This window comes from Hypanus sabinus, chromosome 3 (assembly GCF_030144855.1).
Source record: "Hypanus sabinus isolate sHypSab1 chromosome 3, sHypSab1.hap1, whole genome shotgun sequence".
Lineage (NCBI taxonomy): Eukaryota > Metazoa > Chordata > Chondrichthyes > Myliobatiformes > Dasyatidae > Hypanus > Hypanus sabinus.
This window is the reverse complement of record NC_082708.1, coordinates 132697773-132718147: the sequence shown is the minus strand read 5'-3', so window position 1 is coordinate 132718147 and position 20375 is coordinate 132697773. Positions and strand designations below refer to the sequence as shown.

The 20375-nt window shown below is 43.4% G+C and overlaps 1 protein-coding gene across 2 annotated transcripts in view; it reads right to left on the bottom strand.

Moving 5' to 3' along the window:
* maml3 (mastermind-like transcriptional coactivator 3) overlaps positions 1-20375 on the bottom strand; it is a 505475-nt gene that overhangs the window by 460235 nt on the left and 24865 nt on the right. Inside the window, exon 1 of one of the 2 annotated variants that reach the window (XM_059965172.1) lies at positions 8159-9126. The exons of the other annotated variant lie outside the window; for it this stretch is intronic. Coding sequence (XP_059821155.1) covers positions 8159-8521 — 363 coding nt within the window. The 5' untranslated portion in view covers positions 8522-9126. Of the gene's footprint in view, positions 1-8158; positions 9127-20375 lie in introns of those variants that run through there. 2 annotated transcript variants of the gene reach the window in all.

The following is a 20375-nucleotide window of genomic DNA, read 5'->3' as shown; positions in this document are numbered from 1 at the left end:
TACATTCTGACATAGGATAAAGAACATAACTGGCTGATTCAGTCGCAGAGCTGTACAGCACAGAAAACGCTCACCAAACCCATTTATACTAATCCCACTTCTCTGCATTAATTCGATATCCATCCATGCCTTACTTATTGAAGTACCTGCTCAGATACCTGTTAAATGTCGCCACTGTTACTGCCTCCACCACCCCTTCTGGCAACTCATTCCGGATACTAACTAATCATTGTGTGAAAACTTTAACTTTCTCCCTCTTACCATAAACCCATGTCCTCTAGTTTAACACTCCTGTACCATGGGAAACAGGCTCTAGCTATGCCTTTCGTAACTTTTACATGCCTCTATCATATAATCTCTCATCCGTCTTTACTTGAAGGGAAACAGTCCTCGCCTATCCAGTCTCTCCTTGGAACTCAAGTCCTCCAATCTAAGCAATATCCTTGTGAATCCCTTCAACACACACAAAATACTGGAGGAACTCAGCAGACCAGAAAACATCTATGGAAAAAGAGGTTTTAGGTTGAGACCCTTCATCAGAACCAATTGGGGTCGAACCAATGACTTAATACAAGTGTAGCAAGACATCTGAGTGAGAGATGGAGTAAACCTACTCTCCTCCATAGTGCTGCCTGACCTGCTGAGTTCCTCCAGCATTTGGTCTGTGTTGCTCAAGAGTTCCAGCATCTGCAGAACCTCGTGTCTGTGAATCTAAATTATTCCAGTTAGAAAGCAAGTTGTGGAATATCCCAAGCAATGTTCTGCTGATGACCTCACACCAAACGGAACGGACTACCACACAAAAAAATGGGACTGCATGCTTTTATCCAACAGCTTAAAATACTTCTGGGCCTTGCTACAGTTGCCTTAAGATAACTGAACATGAAATGGTTAAAAGGGAGTTTCTTGATCACTTGCTCCAACTCCAATGTTAGCTTTACTTATGGTAGCCTATGAAATCAGCTTCTTGGACAATTTACCCTGTAACTGTCAATAGCACAACATGCACATAATGGGAAAAATCATTCAAGGCATTATCAAGGCAGATGATTTCATCTTCACTCCCTTCATCCTATCCCAGGCCTCAGCTTGGCAATGCCGCCCAAAAACGCACAGTAATACAAATGCTAGATATCTGAAATTAAACACAGCAAGGGCAAGAAATACTGAGCAGATCAGACAGGTCTGCAGCAAGAGCAAGGTAGGTGATGTTTCAGAGAAAGTTCATCAAGCTGAATCATGAACTGCTTCCTCTTCCCTAAAGATCTTGCCTAACTGGCCTGATCTCCACAACTTGGCCTTTTTTATTTTATAAAGAATGGCTATTCAGGTGAGATTTAGAAGGCTGTCAGTTACTGCCCTCACCCCTGCTGAACACTCACCAGACTCCCCATCCCGAGAAAACCTTGATAAGAGTGGATTCAGTAGGAAGATTAAAATGGGTACAGATCTGACTCCCAATTTGTACTATTCCTCTTCCTGCTGTTAATCCTGTGTTGGAAAAGCATTGGCGCACTGTCAGCACACAAGAGGCTGCTCTTTGTCATGGCAACACAGGTAACAGGGTACGCATGGTCAACAAGAATTCCCACAGTGGCTTCCTCAATCAGTTATCATATCTTTGTTGACAAGTCGCACACAATTCATTGTGGTGTACCAAGTGCTGAATCAGCCTCACAGCTATTCATCATTAGACATCCACATTATGATTTCGACACAAATTAAATCAAACAATTCTCTTGGTCCTATTTCTGATCCGATGTAGCACATTAAGTGGAGGAACTACCATAACTTTCATTGTTACACAGTGGCATTTTTGAGACTCAACCAGGATCACCTCTGCAAGAATCAATGAGCTGCAGATACCAAATATTCAAGCTCATATCTAAAGCACTTTCTGGAATTCTCTATCTAGCAAGATTGTGGAGACTAGATCACTGAAGGTATATAAAGAGCAAATGGGTTTCTTTTTGATAGACTGGGGAATTTAGGACGAGAGAGAGCAGCAAGAGGAGTTGAGGAGTTGAGGCCTGGAGCAAATCGTCCATGATAATTCTGACTGGCAGGGCTGGTTTGAGGGGCTGAATGGCCTACTCAACCTCCAATATTCCTGTGTTCAGTTAGTGAAAATTCCTCTGAAAGTGTATGTTCAAAGAAGCAAAAGATTAAACCTATAGTGAATAAAACAGCCACAATGGGGCTGTATTACCTGGAACCTCTTGACTAAGAGGCCTTTTCTCAACCTTTCCTTTCTTTGCACAGGGTACATACTGTGTTTTCCAGGAACAGAACAACAGAGGGCTGTTTTAGTTTCATCTACCTCTTAGAATACTATTCTCAGGTCAATACAATTCGAGGGCTTCTTATGCAGTAGTGTACTTTCAGATTTATCATGTCAGAATGTTCCCATCACCAGTGAAAGAGAAGCAATTAACACAAAGTAAGATTATAATTTCACCATTACATTTTGCCCAAGCCCTGATGATCACACTAGCAGTAGGAAATCATAACTGGAGTTTCCCCTGCAGAACTTCCTGACTGTAGCCTTGTTGGGCTGGAATCTCCTGACCTAGCTATTGCTAGGACAAGGAATGAAGTGATATGAAGCAAGATCAGCATTGTGATCTAAATGAACAGAAACCTCTTCCTATGTACATGGTACAATGATTCTGTTGATGTCCCATCAAAACTCTGCTAACTGATTGAGAAAGCAGTTCAGAGAAAATTCCTCAAAGCATCTGCTCACAGTATGGGCAACTGGGTGAGGAGAATTTTCAAGCAAACAAGCTCACTATAACCAAAGGCCACACTCGGATCACTTTGACTGGGATCAGAGAGCACACCATCACCCCGGCTGAGAAAACTGTTACAGCAAACTGTGCTCTTAAAAGAGTGGGAACATGAAATACTTCAGCTCCTCGAACTTGTTCCTGTTCCTCATGGTCGAATTGAGAGTGGAAGTCCATGACTGTCTTGGACTGTTGGCTAAATGGCTATCAAAGCCCATAGATGAAGAACAGGGTGTAAAAAAAAACAATCTGGTAGAAAAACTCAGTCAGCCGAACAGCATATGTCAAAGATACGGTTGATGTTTTAGGTTTGGACACAACCCAAAATATCAGCCATACATGTGCTTCCAATGCTGCTTGATCCACTGAGTTCCTCAGCCAATTGCCAGCACCTATAGTATCTGTCAAAGTTTCAGTTACTGAGAGAGGTCAGCCACTCACTGAACTTTGTGGAAGACATGTGATTTGTTTCCTAGGCCAGTTGCCACTGCTCTCGATATTCCCTCTCAGCATTGCGGTCTGGAAGGCTAACTAAATAACTACTGCGCTGGAGATCACAAGTTCTGTAGATGCTGGAAATCTTGAGCAACACACACACAAAATGCTAGGGGAGCTCAGCATCTATGGAAGGAAATGAACAGTTGACATTTCAGATTGAGGTCTTTCTGCAGGGCTGGAATACACAGTTATTTCCTCGTTTCCACCCAATGATCCTCTGCTCAGATGCACAATGGAGGGATCAGGTATCCACATGACATTGACAGATATGCGACTGAAAGCTCTCTGTGTCGAGATGAGCTCAATAACCCTGACTCCAGAGTTACACAGCACTGACAAAGATTCCAATACTTTCTGTCAAAAGCAAAAGAACAAGAGTGCGTTTAACCAAGAGGCTGGGTCTCACCTTTTAATCAACTACGGGCTTCAAATTCAAAGTTAAAAGCCAAAGTTGAGTTTATGCTCAAGTACAAATATGCACATATGAAAAAACAGTTGTAAAGTATAATGGAACAGGATTTAAAAACCATGAAATTCTGCACTTGTTTAATTTTTATTTCAGACATGGAAGATAGTGAAACTAGGTGTAAAATCCATTGGCAAGATCACTGCCAATTCCATGGACTCTCCTCCAGCAGGTGACAGCTATCTTCCTTAGCATCTTGACAGAATACTGAAATACCTACAAATATTTTGTTTAAAGTCCCTTGCTTCAAAGAACCCCTCACCTTCCCAGCCCTTGCCCGTGTACTTTGTTTAATGCACCAACTCTTACTGGGGAACTCAAAGGAAGACAGATACCAGGACACTAACTGATCTGTGCATGGTCAGCAAATGCCATCCGAGGACCGAGACAGTGAGTGACAGTGAACTATGCAACCGGGAAGGGAAAGTTATGTCGGGGTAAAAGGTGCAAGCTATTTTCTATCTTGCCCTTCCAATAATGATGGATTTTGAGTCTTCTCCCCTTTTCCCATTCCTACCAGAACAAATCTGCTCTTCATTTTTACACACACACACACACAGACTTCTTAGTCATGGTAAGGAAACAAAACTACTTGGACCCAGGGATCACATAAGATATCTCAATTGATGCATATATCTGGGAGTCAGATATGTCCACATTGACGGCTGCCCTAACCAATTTCAGTGTAAATAAAAATAACACTATATTCCCTTGTATCTGCTCAAGGAGAGGTGTACACTTTTCAATGGAAGAAGGAAAGCCTAGCAGTGTGCATCTCACAATAGCTAAAGGTAATGAAATTCAGAACTGCAATGTACATTGAAATTGGAAAAATATCTGTATATTGGGTGAACACAATATGCTACATGAGGTATACAAAAATGTGAAAGTTTATTAGGAGTAGGCAAATTCACTGGCAGTGTAAGTCCATAAATCATGAAATCCAGTGCCGTATTGAGCCCAGTGACACTTCCCACAGCCTTGATAAAGCAGCAATCATAATCACAGCTAGCCACCCCAGTCATTCTCCCCCACCCCCCGGTCAGACAGATGATACAAAACCATGTCCAATGATAGGCTCTATCACAATTTTATAAGACACTTGAACAGATCTCTTGTACGATAAAGATGAACTAAATATCTCTCAACCTTCCTTGTGGTGGCCTTTGCACCTTAGCATTTAACTGCATGGTGCTTTCTCTAACAGGAACTGTAACCCCATACTCTGTGTTGTTATTGCCTTCCACTTTGTGCTACCTCAATGTAATAACTCTATGGTTCGTAATGATATTTTTGGACAGAAAGCAAAACAAAGTTTTTCAATGTATCTTGGGACATGTGACAATAATAAACCAATTACCAGCTGCACTCGAAAATCTTCAAATCCCGATTTCACAACCATATGAAAGTGGACCTACCCACCAATTGAAAACACATTCTACTACTAGTTAAGTGAAAGGAACTGAATGAACTCACACAACTGCTATATCAATGTAATCACAATGAACTAGTTGCTAGCAATACCTTCTTTTCTGACAATGTGCTTTACACTTGCCTCCCTCCACAGTCGCAAATTGAAAGGGTCAAATTTTCATCCTGACAAAAGGATCATTCTTCTCCTCACCCAAAGAAAGTTAGGAGGATTTGAGTCACTGTCTAAAGATCTACAACTGTAACTTGCTGTTCCTCTTAACACTATTTCAGCAGTGCAGTTTGACTGCCAGTGGTTTTGGTTTCACATTTCCACCATTCATTCATGTTCTGTAACAGTTATTAATTTCTCAGCTCATTTACTGAAAAAAAACTCCTGTGAAATTGCTTATGATTGTCTCCCAACTGCCAACCCTTTAGCTAACTTCCTATTTATCATATCTTGTTCAAATAACTCTGGTTTGCAAGCCTGTGCTCCAGCAAACCTTTGCTCTTTCCCATCCTCACTAGTAACCACTGGTCTTGTTCCATTTCTCTTCCCTAAATGGATGTAAGCTTACTATGGCTCTTATAGAAATAGCTTTGCTGATCACTTCCATGCCATGGAGTTTAATATTCCTACTGTAGCTTGGGCTCTTTTCATCTACTCTGACATGAAACCCCTACCAACTTCTCCACTCTCATCTCTACAAAGAGTTGCAACCAATGCAAGGATTTGTCTGTCATTAAAAACCATTAGCCTAGCTGTATTTGTTGATTTAGCTCCTTCATGATGAAACTCTGCCAACTAGGCCCATCCATACAATAGCTCAACACATTTCCTGATAGTTTCTCTCCTCCAGTTCCTCCAAACACATCTCATCCAAAATTTCTACCTTTTTCCCCCTTGACCCATCCCAATATACATGTAATCAAGCCATTTCCTGCCTTCCATCTTAAATAGATACCACGCATTGATAATTGGTGCCAGATACCGTTCTCCCTTTCAAACCTACCATAACCATCACTTCCTCAATAAACCCCCATGTGCAATCACCCCACAGCCGACATTTTCTTAACCAAGATTCTGGAATGTGTTCATCCCTGCAGTTTTATGCTCCTCCCTCCTGTGAATCTTCCCACAGCTCCAAAGCACCAGTATCTAAAATCACTAATGATAATCTTCATTACTGCAAAGAATTATTCTTCACCAGAGTGTTTGATCTCTTTGCAACCTTTACACATCCAACTTCTCCAGTCCAAACATCTTCTCACCACCATTCAGCCCAACTGTTGAAACTGTCCCTTGTACTTCAATGTACTGACACTACATCAGAGGATAGCAGGGTCAAAAGTATCTGCAGGACCAAAGATGTGCCTTTTTGTCAAAGGTACCATTGTCTGATAAGATTTTAATCAAGGGTTTTGAGTAACTGCTCAATAGTTCCAAATGATACTGGTATGTATTCTGGTGACCTTTCCTCACTACCACCACCAGAGCACTGTAAATCTGTAAATTGTCCCATGATTATGATAGGGTTAAAATGGGGTTGCCAGAAGTTACCGTGTAGTGTGGCTTGAAGGACTATTCCACACAGTATCTTTAAATAAATAAATATTACCGAGTCACTTGTCTCATTGTCATTTGTGAAGACCACACGACTGAATGCCATATTTGTCCTTAAACTATCAACTCCACATCAAACGTATTGGTTGTGAAATGCTTTGCCGTTGCCTGATAATGTTAAAGGCACTACATTAAAAGGCAAGTTCTTTTAACGTGTCACAGCATTTCAGCCAGTACTGTGTCGTCTGCATCCTGACCCGCACCAAACTCACTCACTCCTGTCCTTGCCAAACTGCATCAGCAACGTGTCCCACACCGTAGAACTTCCCCTCCAAACCTTTACAGCGTCCTCCTGCAGTGCCACTGGGGCCATCGCCAACATCGCTCTCCCGAATGCCCACTGCTATTCCCCAGTCCAGTGGAATCCCTTCCCTCAACCTCTCCAACGCAAACACGTTCTCGACCATGTCATCTTTTCCTCCCCGCGTCTCTTATTCTATATCTACACAATCAAGCTAGACTGGGATAGGTTTCTGCGAATATCATGCATATGCAAATATATACAGACGAACACAATTGAAACATTCTTAATTGTTGTAAATATTAAAAATATCCAAGCAACGCACAACCGAGAGACCTAGAGCCCGCCAGCTGCCTGCCGGATCGATCTCTCTCTCTGGAGTACAGATCTTTCAGCACTTCCTCCCCTCTTCCGTCCATCAGCCACGTCCCACCCACCTCTTTAAATACAAATCGCAGATCAACTCCCCTTTTACTGAGGCAGGAAACCATAGTAGATTGGAGCGTTCCGTTCGCAGAACGGGTGAAACAGCAAGGATCGAGAGGTTATAAAAATAAGAAAAAATAATTTGTGTGTATGGGGGGGGTGAACATTTGAAGGGGGTAGGGGCAAAGTTTTTCACTTTGTTGTTTCACAAGTCGCTATACTTCGGGTTTCCTGTTTCAAAGATGAGTGCAATGTTGAAAGAGATGCGTTCTTAAGAAAACCATCCAGTAGAGAAAGCGAAAGACAATCTCGTTACAATGGCATCGAGAGCCGAACCGGACTTGCACAATTCTTAATGTCAGGTAGCCCTAAATCAAATGTCAGGTGACTTAATTATTTTGACTGCAGCCCCCTGCAAATGGTCCTACAAGTTTTATGACTCTGAGGTTTCCAATTTTCACAACATTAAATCAAGTTTGTAACTCCTGAAGCTCGTTCAACCCTCAAAAATAATTTGTTTTACAAAATGGACAATTCCTCGTTATAACAGGTAAGGGTACCTTCTCCCCAGCGCTCCCTTGGATTTTTCCAAGCAGACAATAACACCCTCTCGCCCCACAGATGACCAATAGCAGAGGAGTCTGCCTGGACCTTTAAACGCGGAGATACAGGCAGGCAGACTTGGGAAAGTTTGGTCTTACCGCGATCAGAGTGTTGGTCCTCTGATCTGCGACCGCCGGTAAGGCGGCCAGGGCGGAAGGAGGTTCGGGCTCGCAGAGTTTGCTTCTGTAAGCTCCGTCCTGTTTGTTCTTGCCCGTTTTCTTCGCTTTGAGCTCCAGGCACCTCTGGTGGAGCGTCAAGGTCTCCTGGCGGTCCAGTTCAATCTGTTGAGCCTGGGCTTGCTGGCGCCTCACCTCGCAGTTGTTGTGGTGCTTTCTGAAGCCCTCAATCCGCTGCCGGAGCCTCTGCACCACGGTGCTGTGCTTGGGGATACCGCCGCTGGTGTTACCGGCGATCGAAGGGCCGTTGCCGTTTGCAGCCGCGGGGGCCACGAAATCCCCCATCCTTTGCAAAAGCGATTATCCAGGGCAACTTGTCGCTCTGTCTCTAGGTGTGTGAGATCTTCCCAATAGCCGGCAAAATATAAACACACATATATACACACACAGAGAAGCGAAGAAAATTGCACAGGACACCCGAGCGACGGTTTTATGCTGGTTTGCCTTCGGAAATAAATAAAGCAACAGAAAACAAACAAAAAAAGGTTGTGATAACTAACTCATTGCAACCCAGCGCCTTAGAGTTCAGCACAGTATTAAGCTGCATGAAACGTTCCTTCTTTTTCTTAGATATATTCCAATGTTTCTTCATCAACTCCACTGAAAGATCCGATTCTGAGCGATCATCATGCAAAAACGAATCGTGCAAGCTTTTCTCTTTTTTTGCTGCTTTTTCAAAGAAAGTTTTTTTGAGCTGTTTACATTTGTCCTGTGTTTGAAGAAGCGGATCTACGCTTGCAGACGTCCCGCGGCATTCAAGCTTAAAATGCTGGCGTTTTACATGGGGGAGAACATCCTCAATGGGATCGCGAAAGTCGGACGGAACAGCGAGCAGCTGCTTGCTACTGCCACCGCCGCCACCACCATCACCTTCACCATGCCAGCGCATTGATCTGGGACAATCACACAGTAAACATCAGCCAGAGGCCGTGAGCAGACCCAGGGGTGGCAAGCAATACGCGCCACAGAGAAAAGCTCAACTTCGGATCAGGACTTCAACAAGGGGCGGGGAGGAGGCAACAGTCAGCCTATAAAGAAACCCGAGACAGATTCACAGTATAGGATTAGGACTAATACACCTAATCGGCAAGAGTCTCCGAGATGGAGCCATGAAATCAAGATTTATGCAAACAGTGCATTTCCAGAGAAAAACCCAGGGGCAGAAGAACGATACAGATACATGGCCAGTGAACCCAGCTAGAAGAAACTGAAATCCCAGAATCACAATTAATGCAAATTACACAGGGCCAGAAAGAAATCCAGACACAGAGCTCAAGACATGGAGTAAGGACTCATACACTCAATCAGAAATCCAGGGACAGAATTTCAACACTGCATCGGGACAACAGAGGGAAAGAATTAAATTTTGGAGTTAAATTCCCTATCTCGAACCAGGGCTCGTTAAAATAAAGGGGCAGGCACAAATACAAGGTATGGAGTCATAAAGTAATAAAAATAAAAAAAAACGCTTGGGCAGAGTACAGCTTGGAACCAGGATAAATGCAACAGGACAGGAACAGACAGAAACACCAGAACAGAGTACAGATGCAGACTTCAGATTACAGTAGTAAGGCAGTGTCAAAGAGAAACCCAGTTACAGATCGTTTGCACAGGATCCGGATTTTCTCTAGGTTTTCCTCTTCACCTTGGCAGATAAGGGTAATAGAACTAGGAAAAGCAGGGCAATACAGAGCCAGAGGCTAGCTGTTGGACAGAGTAGAAGAGCAGGATCAATATTCATAGGTGAAGAAAATATAGGTGATGACAGCACAAAAGAAAATCACTATGATGTTAAGTTTGTTGTTCTGTGGCAGCAGTACCATGCAAAGACATAAAACTCAATTAGTTACAAAGTAATATTCATGGGCTCAGAAATCTGATGGTGGATGGGGAACACACTGTTGCCTAAATCACTCAGTGTGGGTCTTCCGGTTCCTCCCTGATGATAATAACAAGAAGAAGCATGTCCCAGATGGTGAGAATCCTTAATGATGGCTGCTGTCCTCTTGAGGCACTGTCTCTTCAATATATCCTAATCTTGTTTATGTCTGGGAACCCCTGGTAGAAAGGATTATGTTGGTTGTGTCTGCATTTTCACTGGAACCTCCAGGCTGTGATACAAATAGGCAGAACGCTCCTCACTGTACCCCTATAGAGATTTGTAAGAGTCTTTGGCAACACATTAAACCTTCTGAAACTCCTAACAAAAAGAGAAAGGCTAGCATGGTGATTGCATCAATGTGCTGGGCCAGAAGGACAGAGATAAACCTTGGTTTGTGAGGGAATTGGAAAGGGACGCAACAAAACAGACAAACACTTGGACGGAGAATTGCTGGAAACAGGAATATCAAAGGCAGAGAGAAACCCTGCTGTACATCACCAATATGGAATTAGGATGAACAGTGGGAAAACACAGAAATCCACAGGGCAGGGTGGGTACACAGATATGCAATTTTATCCAAGGAGGCTGGCAGAAATCCCAAGACAGAGCAGAGATAGATGATCAAAATCACTGCAATACTTTTGAAAGACTGAAAATTTGGAACAGATTATAGTAACTAAATGGAAAGACGAGGTGAAACATTGGAAGGGGGGGGTATAAAGGTTCAAGGTAGAAGTTGCTGCTGTGGGAAAGGTAGGGTTGCAAGTGGAGAGGTGCAGAGCTACAGATGACAGGATCATTAATGGTGACATAAAGAAGTGATATGTTCGTTATTTTTATACGATTCCAACACAGAAAGAAGTAATTGGCTTTGTAATTCTACAGTCGCAGATCAAGAGCAACCACATGGTCGATACAGCCCTGTCCATCGCAGGGAAAAAGCCTCCCCACCAGTGAGCACGTCTACAAGGAGCAATGCCATAGGAAAGCAGCATCCATTATCAAAGACCCTATCATGCAGGCCACGGTCTCTTCTTGCTGCTGCCATTGGAGAAGAGGTTCTGGAGCCTTAGGTTCCACACCACCAGGTTCGGGAATAAGTATTACCTTTCAAACATCAGGCTTGTGAACCAGCATGGATAACTTCATACACCTCTTAACTGAACTGATTCCACAACCAATGGACTACTTTCAAGAACTCTACAACTCATGTTCCCAGTACTACATATTTATTATATTTTTTATTTGCGCAGTTGGTCTTATTTTGCTCACTGGTCATTTGTTAGTCCTAGTGTGCGCAAAGTTTTCCCATTTATTCTGCTGTATTTCTTTGTTCTACTGTGATTGTCTGCAAGAAAATAAATTTTAAGGTAGTATATGATGACATGTATGAGCTTTGATATAAGATTTACTTTGAATTTGTAAACATAATCCCAACTTCCAGTTCTTTGTTAATAGCCCTGCAGGTCGTGCCTCTTCAAGTGCACATACAAGTACTTCTTAAAATGTGATGAAGGTCTCTGCCTCTTTGGGCAGTGAGCTTTTAACCTCATCACCCTCTTGGTGAAAACAAATCCCGATCTTCCTTTCAATTTTCCCACTAACTACTTTAGCTCTCTGCCCCCTGGTTGTTGAATCTGCTAATGTAAATAGGTCATTGAACATAGAGCAGTACTACACAGCATTTGCTCTTTGATGTCTGCCAATCAGGACACCAAATGAAACTAATCCTATCTGCCCAACACGATCCATATCCTTCCATTCCCTTCATGTTACTCCCTCTTTACAACATCTAGCCCTTAAAATAGTATCCTTTATATCAGAATTAAGCTGTGCCTCAGCCTCTTTTAGACCAAAGAATCACCCCTGACTATGCAATCTCTTCTCACGGCTAAAATACTCTGAATCCCTCACCAATGCAATGACATCTTTTCTGAAATGTGGTGGCTTTTTTATATTCGATTCCTTGGCTAATAAGGTGAAGCACCCTGTATCCACATTTCATCATCCTGTTGTGCTACCTTAAAGGATCTAGGGATATTCACTCCAAGGAGTCTTCGCACCTCCACATTTTTCCTTATGCTATTACTTATTGTGTATTTCCTTTACCTTGTTGCAACTCCATGTGGAACTCAAATACTCACACTTTTCAGCAACAGCTTCTTCACCTCCACCAGATTTATGAAAGGCCAATGAGCCCATGAACACTACCTCAGTATTCGGTAAGCCTTCGGTAAGCCTGTGTGATTGCTCGCTGAGGGGAAGAAGGTAAGGTCGCTAGGTGCTTTTTAGACTTATTCTATTAATCCAGTTCAGGTATGGGGGAGACAGTCAGAGCAGTGGTGTGCTCCGTATGCAGTAGGTGGGAGGTCAGGGTCAACACAGTTGTCCCTGATGACCACACCTGCAAAAGGTGCGTCCAGCTGCAGCTCCTATCAGCCCGAGTTAGGGAGTTGGAGCGGGAGCTGGATGAACTACGGATCATTCGGGAGGTGGAGGCAGAGATAGATAGGAGTTATCAGGAGGTAGTCACACCAAAAAACCAAGAAGTAGGCAGATGGGTGACGGTCCAGAGAGGCAGGGGGAGCAGGCAGAGAGAGCAGAGCACCCCTGCGGCCATTCCCATTAACAATAAGTATACCGTACTGGATACTGTTGATGGGGATGACCTACCAGGAATGAGTTGTAGTGGTCCTGCCTCTGGCACAGAGATTGAACCCTCAACTAGAAAGGGGAGGAGGGAAGAGAAGAGAGCGATAGTTTTAGGGGACTCTATAGTTAGGGGGGCAGATAGGAGATTTTGTGGGGCAGATCGGGAGTCTCGGATGGTATGTTGCCTCCCTGGTGCCAGGGTCCGGGACATCTCAGATCGGGTGCAGGCTATTCTTGAGAGTGAGGGCATGAACCCAGATGTAGTGGTCCATGTAGGGACCAATGATGTAGGTAAGGTGAGTGAGGAGGTCCTGCTTAGAGAGTTCAGGGAGATAGGAGTGAAGCTGAAAGGCAGGACCTCCAGGGTGACAATCTCGGGATTGCTACCTGTGCCACGTGCGAGTGAGGCGAAGAATAGAATGATTATGCACATTAATACGAGGCTGAGAGCATGGTGCAGGAAGGAAGGGTTCAGGTTTTTGGATAATTGGTCTTTGTTCCAGGGACATTGGGATCTGTTTCGAAGGGATGGTCTACATCTGAACCGGAGGGGTACTAACATTCGTGCAGGAGTATTTGCCAGTGCTGCTCGGGGGGTTTAAACTAGATGTGCAGGGGGCAGGGATCCAGATCCAGAGGGTTGGTCAGAAGGTGCATGGGGTTAAATGTGTACAAGGTTTGGGTGATCTTGAGAAGGTCATCAAAATTCAGGGTGCAATTTGCCCGATGAAAGTTCAAGGAGCTGGGTTAGGTACAGAAGACAGTGTTTTAAGCAAAGAGAGGAGGAATGGGCTAAGAATTCTATACTTGAATGCGCGTAGTGTCAGAAATAAGACAGATGAGCTTGAAGCTCAGATGAAAATGGGGAACTACGATATTGTTGGGATAATGGAGACATGGCTGCAAGGGGATCAGGCCTGGGAATTGAGTGTACCAGGGTATACGTGCTATCGTAGAGACAGAAATATGGGAAGAGGGGGTGGGGTGGCCCTGTTGGTGAGGAATGAGATTCAGTCCTTAGCAAGAGGTGACTTGGGAACAGGGGAAGTAGAGTCTGTGTGGATTGAGCTGAGGAACAGTAAGGGTAAAAAGACCCTAATGGGTGTTGTGTACAGGCCCCCAAACAGTAGCGTGGATATTGGGTACAAGTTGATTAGGGAGTTAACATTGGCATGTGCTAAAGGTAATGCAGTTGTTATGAGAGATTTCAACATGCAGGTGGACTGGGAGAATCAGGTAGGTGCTGGACCCCAGGATAGGGAGTTTGTGGAGTGTCTAAGGGATGTATTTTTGGAACAGCTTGTGCTTGAGCCAACCAGGAACGAGGCTATTTGGACTTGGTGATGTGTAATGAACAGGAATTGATAAGTGATCTTGAAGTAAAGGAGCCATTAGGAAGTAGTGATCATAACATGATAAGTTTTTATCTACAATTTGAGAGGGATAGGGGCAGATCAGAGGTGTCAGTGTTGCAATTAAATAAAGGAGACTACGGAGCCATGAGGGAAGAGCTGGCCAAAGTTAAATGGGTGGATGCCCTGGCAGGAAAGACAGTGGATCAGCAGTGGCAAATATTCTTGGGCATAATACAAAAGATGCAAATGCAGTTCATTCCAATGAGAAGGAAGGATTCAAAGAGGGGGAAGGGGCCACAGTGGTTGACAAAGGAAGTCAGAGATTGTATAGCATTAAAGAAAAAGAAGTATGACAGGGCTAAGATGAGTGGGAATACAGATGATTGGGAAAGTTTTAAGGAACAGCAGATCTTAACTAAAAAAGCAATACGGAGAGAAAAAATCAGGTATGAGCTCAGTCTAGCCAGGAATATAAAAGGGGATAGCAAAAGCTTTTTTAGCTATGTGAAGAGAAAGAAGATAGTTAAGAACAATGTTGGCCCCTTGAAGAATGAATTGGGAGAAATTGTTATGGGAAACAGGGAAATGGCAACAGAATTTAATGCATACTTTAGATCTGTCTTCACCAGGGAGGACACAAGCAATCTCCCAGATGTATGGATGGGCCAGGGTCATAAGATATCAGAGGAATTGAGACAGATTGACATTAGGAAAGAAACTGTGATGAGTAGACTGGTAGGACTGAAGGCTAATAAATCCCCGGGTCCAGATGGTCTGCATCCGAGGGTTCTAAAAGAGGTGGCTCAGGAAATTGCGGATGCATTGGTAATCATTTTCCAATGTTCCTTAGATTCAGGATCAGTTCCTGAAGATTGGAGAGTGGCTAATGTTGTCCCACTTTTCAAGAAGGGAGGGAAGGAGAAAACGGAGAACTATCGCCCTGATAGCCTAACGTCAGTCATGGGGAAGATGCTTGAGTCCATTATTAAGGACGAAATAGTGGCACATCTAGATGGCAGAAATAGGATTAGGCCGAGCCAGCATGGATTTACCAAGGGCAAATCATGCTTGACTAATCTGTTGGAGTTTTTTGAGGGTGTAACAAGGATGTTAGACGAGGGTAAGCCAGTAGATGTTGTGTACCTAGATTTTCAGAAGGCATTTGATAAGGTGCCACATAGGAGATTGGTGAGTAAAATCAGAGCTCATGGCATTGGGGGCAGGGTTTCAACATGGATAGAAAACTGGTTGGCAGATAGAAAGCAAAGGGTAGCAGTGAATGGGTGTTCTCAGACTGGCTGGAGGTGACTAGTGGGGTACCACAGGGCTCTGTATTGGGACCACAGCTCTTTACGATTTATGTCAATGATTTAGATGAGGGCATTGAAAACTATATCAGCAAGTTTGCTGACGATACTAAACTGGGTGGCAGTGTGACATGCGAAGAGGACGTTAGGAGAATACAGGGAGACTTGGATAGGCTGAGTGAGTGGGCAGATACTTGGCAGATGTCATTCAATGTGAATAAATGTGAAGTTATCCACTTTGGAAGCTGGAACAAGAGGGCAGAGTATTGTCTGAACTGTGTCGAGTTAGGTAAGGGAGAAATGCAAAGAGACCTAGGAGTCCTAGTTCACCAGTCAATGAAGGTGAATGAGCAAGTGCAACAGGCAGTGAAGAGGGCAAATGGAATGTTGGCCTTTGTTACAAGGGGAATTGAATACAAGAGCAAGGATGTTCTTTTGCATTTGTACAGGGCCCTGGTGAGACCACACCTGGAATATTGTGTACAGTTTTGGTCTCCAGGTTTAAGGAAGGACATTCTGGCAATTGAGGAAGTGCAGCGTAGATTCACTAGGTTGATTCCTGGGATGGCAGGGCTGTCTTACGCAGAGAGATTGGAGAGATTGGGCTTGTACACGCTGGAATTGAGGAGATTGAGAGGAGATCTGATTGAAACGTTTAAGATAATTAAAGGATTTGATAGGATTGAGGCAGGAAATATGTTCCAGATGTTGGGAGAGTCCAGTACCAGAGGGCATGGATTGAGAATAAGAGGTCAGTTATTTAAAACAGAGTTGAGGAAAAGCTTCTTCTCCCAGAGAGTTGTGGAGGTGTGGAATGCACTGCCTCGGAAGACGATGGAGGCCAATTCTCTGGATGCTTTCAAGAAGGAGCTGGATAGATATCTGATGGATAGGGGAATCAAGGGATATGGGGACAAGGCAGGGACTGGGTATTGATAGTGAATGATCAGCCATGATCTCAGAATGGCGGTGCAGACTCGAGGGGCTGAATGGTCTACTTCTGCACCTATTGTCTATTGTCTATTCCCCCCCCCCTTTTGCAATGCACTACTTATTTAATGTTTTTAAAAGATGTACTTATTGTAATTTATGGTTTTATTATGTACTGCAATGTACTACTGCTGCAAAACAACAAATTTCACAGCAAATGCCAGTGATATTAAACTTGATTCTGATACTTTATTAAATTTTATGCGGACTACATCAGACACATAGTCCTTGAAACGTCCTCAAATAATCTTCAAGTTAGTCAGACATAATCATTCCTTAACAAATCCACACAGCTATTTTCAGTGAAACTTTATACTGTCCTCAGAAAGGTTCCCAATAATTTGCCGCCTTCAATTAAACTAACTAGCTTCTAATTATTTGTTTAACCCCTTCCTCCCTTTTAAAATTTATTTATCCCACAATATTAGCAGTACTGTAATCCTCTGGAACTGCTCCTACAGACATAATAAATTGAAAAAAGATGGTGGGAGGAGGAGCACAATATTTTCTTTCTTTGCTTCCCCCCCCCAAAAAAAAAATTAAACCTAGGACACATTTCATCCAAGTGTAGTGTTATACCCATTTTCAGAAACGGATATAACATCATGCATGGTTGAAATGTGTCCTAGGTTTAATAGTTTAAATACTCTTTAATAATTACCACATTTATCCCATTCAATATCTCACACCCTGCATTCTTAACAACAACATCAGCACGGTATCAAACATCTGTGAAATATTCAAGAAGAACCTTAACCACATCTGCTTCCACTGGCAGAGACGAAAAAGGTAACATAATAAGGTTCTGAATGTAATGGTTATAGCGATAGCAGCTGCACTGGTTGTCATCTGCCAGAATTCCAAAGTTTCTAGAACAGTCACAAAATTGGAAAGCAGTGAATATCATCCCACTATTCAAAGGAAAGAGAGAAAATATGAAATTATTGATTGGGGGCAGGTAAAATGGTACATTCTATTATTTATAATGTGCAAGAAGGCACACAGGAATAATACACTGGATTGGGCAGAGTCAACGTGTATGAAAGTGAAAATTTTTGTCAAATCTGTTGGAATCTTTTGAGGTGATACATGAGGGAACAGCAGTTGATGTATTTGGACCTTCACAGAATTTCAATAAGCTGCCATATAAGAGATTATTAGGGGCATGTTATTTGGGGAAGTATGAATTGTGGGGGGTGGGGGAATAAATCACAAAGCTGCACCAACTAGAAATCTGAAACAACTGAAATGCTTGAAAATATCTGCAGGTCAGGCTGAGATTTTTTTTCTGTATTTAAATGAACAGAGAACAGTAGCAATTAAAGGGTCATTTTGATTTGCGAGGCTGTGTCCAGTGGGGTGCCTCAGGGATCAGCACTGAGATTGACCCGCTCACAATCTATAAAATGTAACATATCAACGCTGAAAAATTATGAAAAGCTAGGTGGCAGTATGGGTCAGAAGGAAAATGCTGAGAAGCATTAGTGGGACATTGATGGGCCAAATGAATGGGCAGGCTCTACCAGCTTAAATATAACAAGGAAAATTGTGAGGTAATTAACTTTGAAAGAAAGGTCAGAGTATTTTTAAATGGTGAGAGACCGAAAGGTGTTGGTAATCAGAGAGGCCTGGCAATCTTGTACACAAATTAGTGAAAGTCAATATGCAGTTTCAGTAAGCAATTTGAAAGATAAACAGTGTGTTGGTCTTTACTGGAAGACAATTCCAGTACAAGAGCAGGGACATCTTGTTCCAATTATATAAAGCCCTGGGATACCGTTGATAAATCTGGTTTCACTCTGAAAGAGGGACATACCCGCTTGTAGAGGGATTTCATCAGAACGATTCTTGGGTTGAGGGCTTGTGCAACCAGAGAATTAGACTTGGTCTGAACACTCCTGAAATTCATTATTTTAAGTGGTTAAATCATCAAAACATACTAATTTCTGCAGGAGTTTTTGTGAAGTAGATATACCCCTCCCCAGCTAATGGCTGACAGATTAACTTTGTCAAACGTACACTGAAGTATTAAAACACTCAGTAAAGTGTGACCAACAGGGTCTGAGGATATACTGGGGGCAACCTACAGGTGTCACTATGCTTCCAGTACCACCATAGCTTGCCCCTATCGTGTAAATCTTTGGAATGCAGGAGGAAACTCGAGCACTTGGAGAAGACCACATGATCACGGGGAGAACGTATAAACTCCTCACAGACAGCGGTAGGAATTGAACTCAGGTTGCTGGAGCTGTAAAGTGTTACACTCAGAGTCTTAAAAGCAGGAAAAGAAAGAAAGATCTTTAATGAGATGTGGCTAACCTTGGGATTGCACTTGGAACACCGATGCTCAGTTTCTGAGTATATCCTGACTGGAGAATTATACACATGGGCATTAGGAGGTACGCGGGATATAGAACCCATGCACTTACATAGCGCTGAAGAGGATAATCTGCCTGAATCTTATAGATCTTAATGAATGTCCGAGTCGGCACACGGGTCTGAATAAGCTAGAGCAATACACACGATGTGCTGGAGGAGCTCAGCAGGTCAGGCAGCATCTATAGGTGGGAACAAGCAGCCGATGTTTCAGGCTGAGACCCTTCATCGGGACTGGAAAGCACGGGGGAGGGGAGGAAGGAGTACACACGGTGGCCGGTGACGGGTGAAACCGGGAGAGGGGGACGGGTGAAGTGAAGCGCTGGGAAAATGACCGGGTGAAAGGGCAGCAGCAGGGGGTATCTGAGGGGAGAGGACAGAAGACCACGGAAGAAAAGGGAAGTCGAGGAACCAGCGGGAGGCGACGGGCAGGTAAGAAGGGAAATTGTGAGAGGGAAACACGAATAAGGAATGGTGAAGGTGGTGGTGGGGGGGGGGGGGGAGGGAATAACCTAGTCAAGCTTTTATTTCTCACATTTTTCTCCTCTTCTTTATATACTTATCAAACACCCTGGGATTTTCTTGGATTTGACTTCCCAGCAATTTTTTCCCATGCCCTCTGAATCGCTTCCCTAGTTTCCCTTTTAGATTCACCCCTACATTTGTGGTATTTGCTTAAACTTTCAGCAATTATTAAACTCTGCATATCAGACACAAGCTTCCATTTGTTTGCTTTGCCTTGCCCTCCGCACACCGGGGCGCTCAGGACCTATCGTGAACCCCTCACGCTCCCTTCTGGAATCCCCTGGGTATGCAGGGTGAGGATTATTGTGATAATTGGGGGCAAAGAACAAACCGGATCTGTGGCCAAGCGCGAATTGTCAGTGAGATTACCCTTTAACTTGTGCTCAGTGGCGTCTATACTACCTTGTTCCAAGTCACGTTCACCATGGGTTTCGGACGCCACGATGCCTCCACGTTTAAAACTCTCACCCGCCACTTACAAGTGGCTTCATGACCTCTCGCCCTTTTAACAGCCAGTCCCGATCTCCCCTGTTTCTTGCTTCTTGCACATGCCTGATTTTTATTGCTCCAACACTTGCTGTTCAATCATTGATTGGTATGAATTCATTCCTGAACCTTCTAAGTCTCTCCCCAAAACCACCTTCTTTAACAAGACCCTGTTTCTCACCTGTCTTTATGTGGCCCTAATGTCATAACTTTGTTTCATTACACTTCTGAGACATGCCTGTGCCATTTTACTGTGTTAAAGGGTGTAAGTAAATAAATACTAGTTGTTGCTGCTGTGTTGTAAGAATAGCTGGCGGATTGAAAACCTGGGATGGATTTTTAATCTGTGTCTGGATGATCGTAAGAAGAAAAGATGAAAGGAAACATCGGAACGCACACACACAATGCTGGAGGAGTTTAGCAGGTCATGTAACGTCTGTAGAGGGGATTAAACAATCAGCATGCATTCCCCTACATAGCCGCTGCACGACTTGCCGAGTTCCTCCAGTATTTTGTATGTGCTGTTCTAGTTATGGAGCATCTACAGAACCTCTTGTGTTTAACGG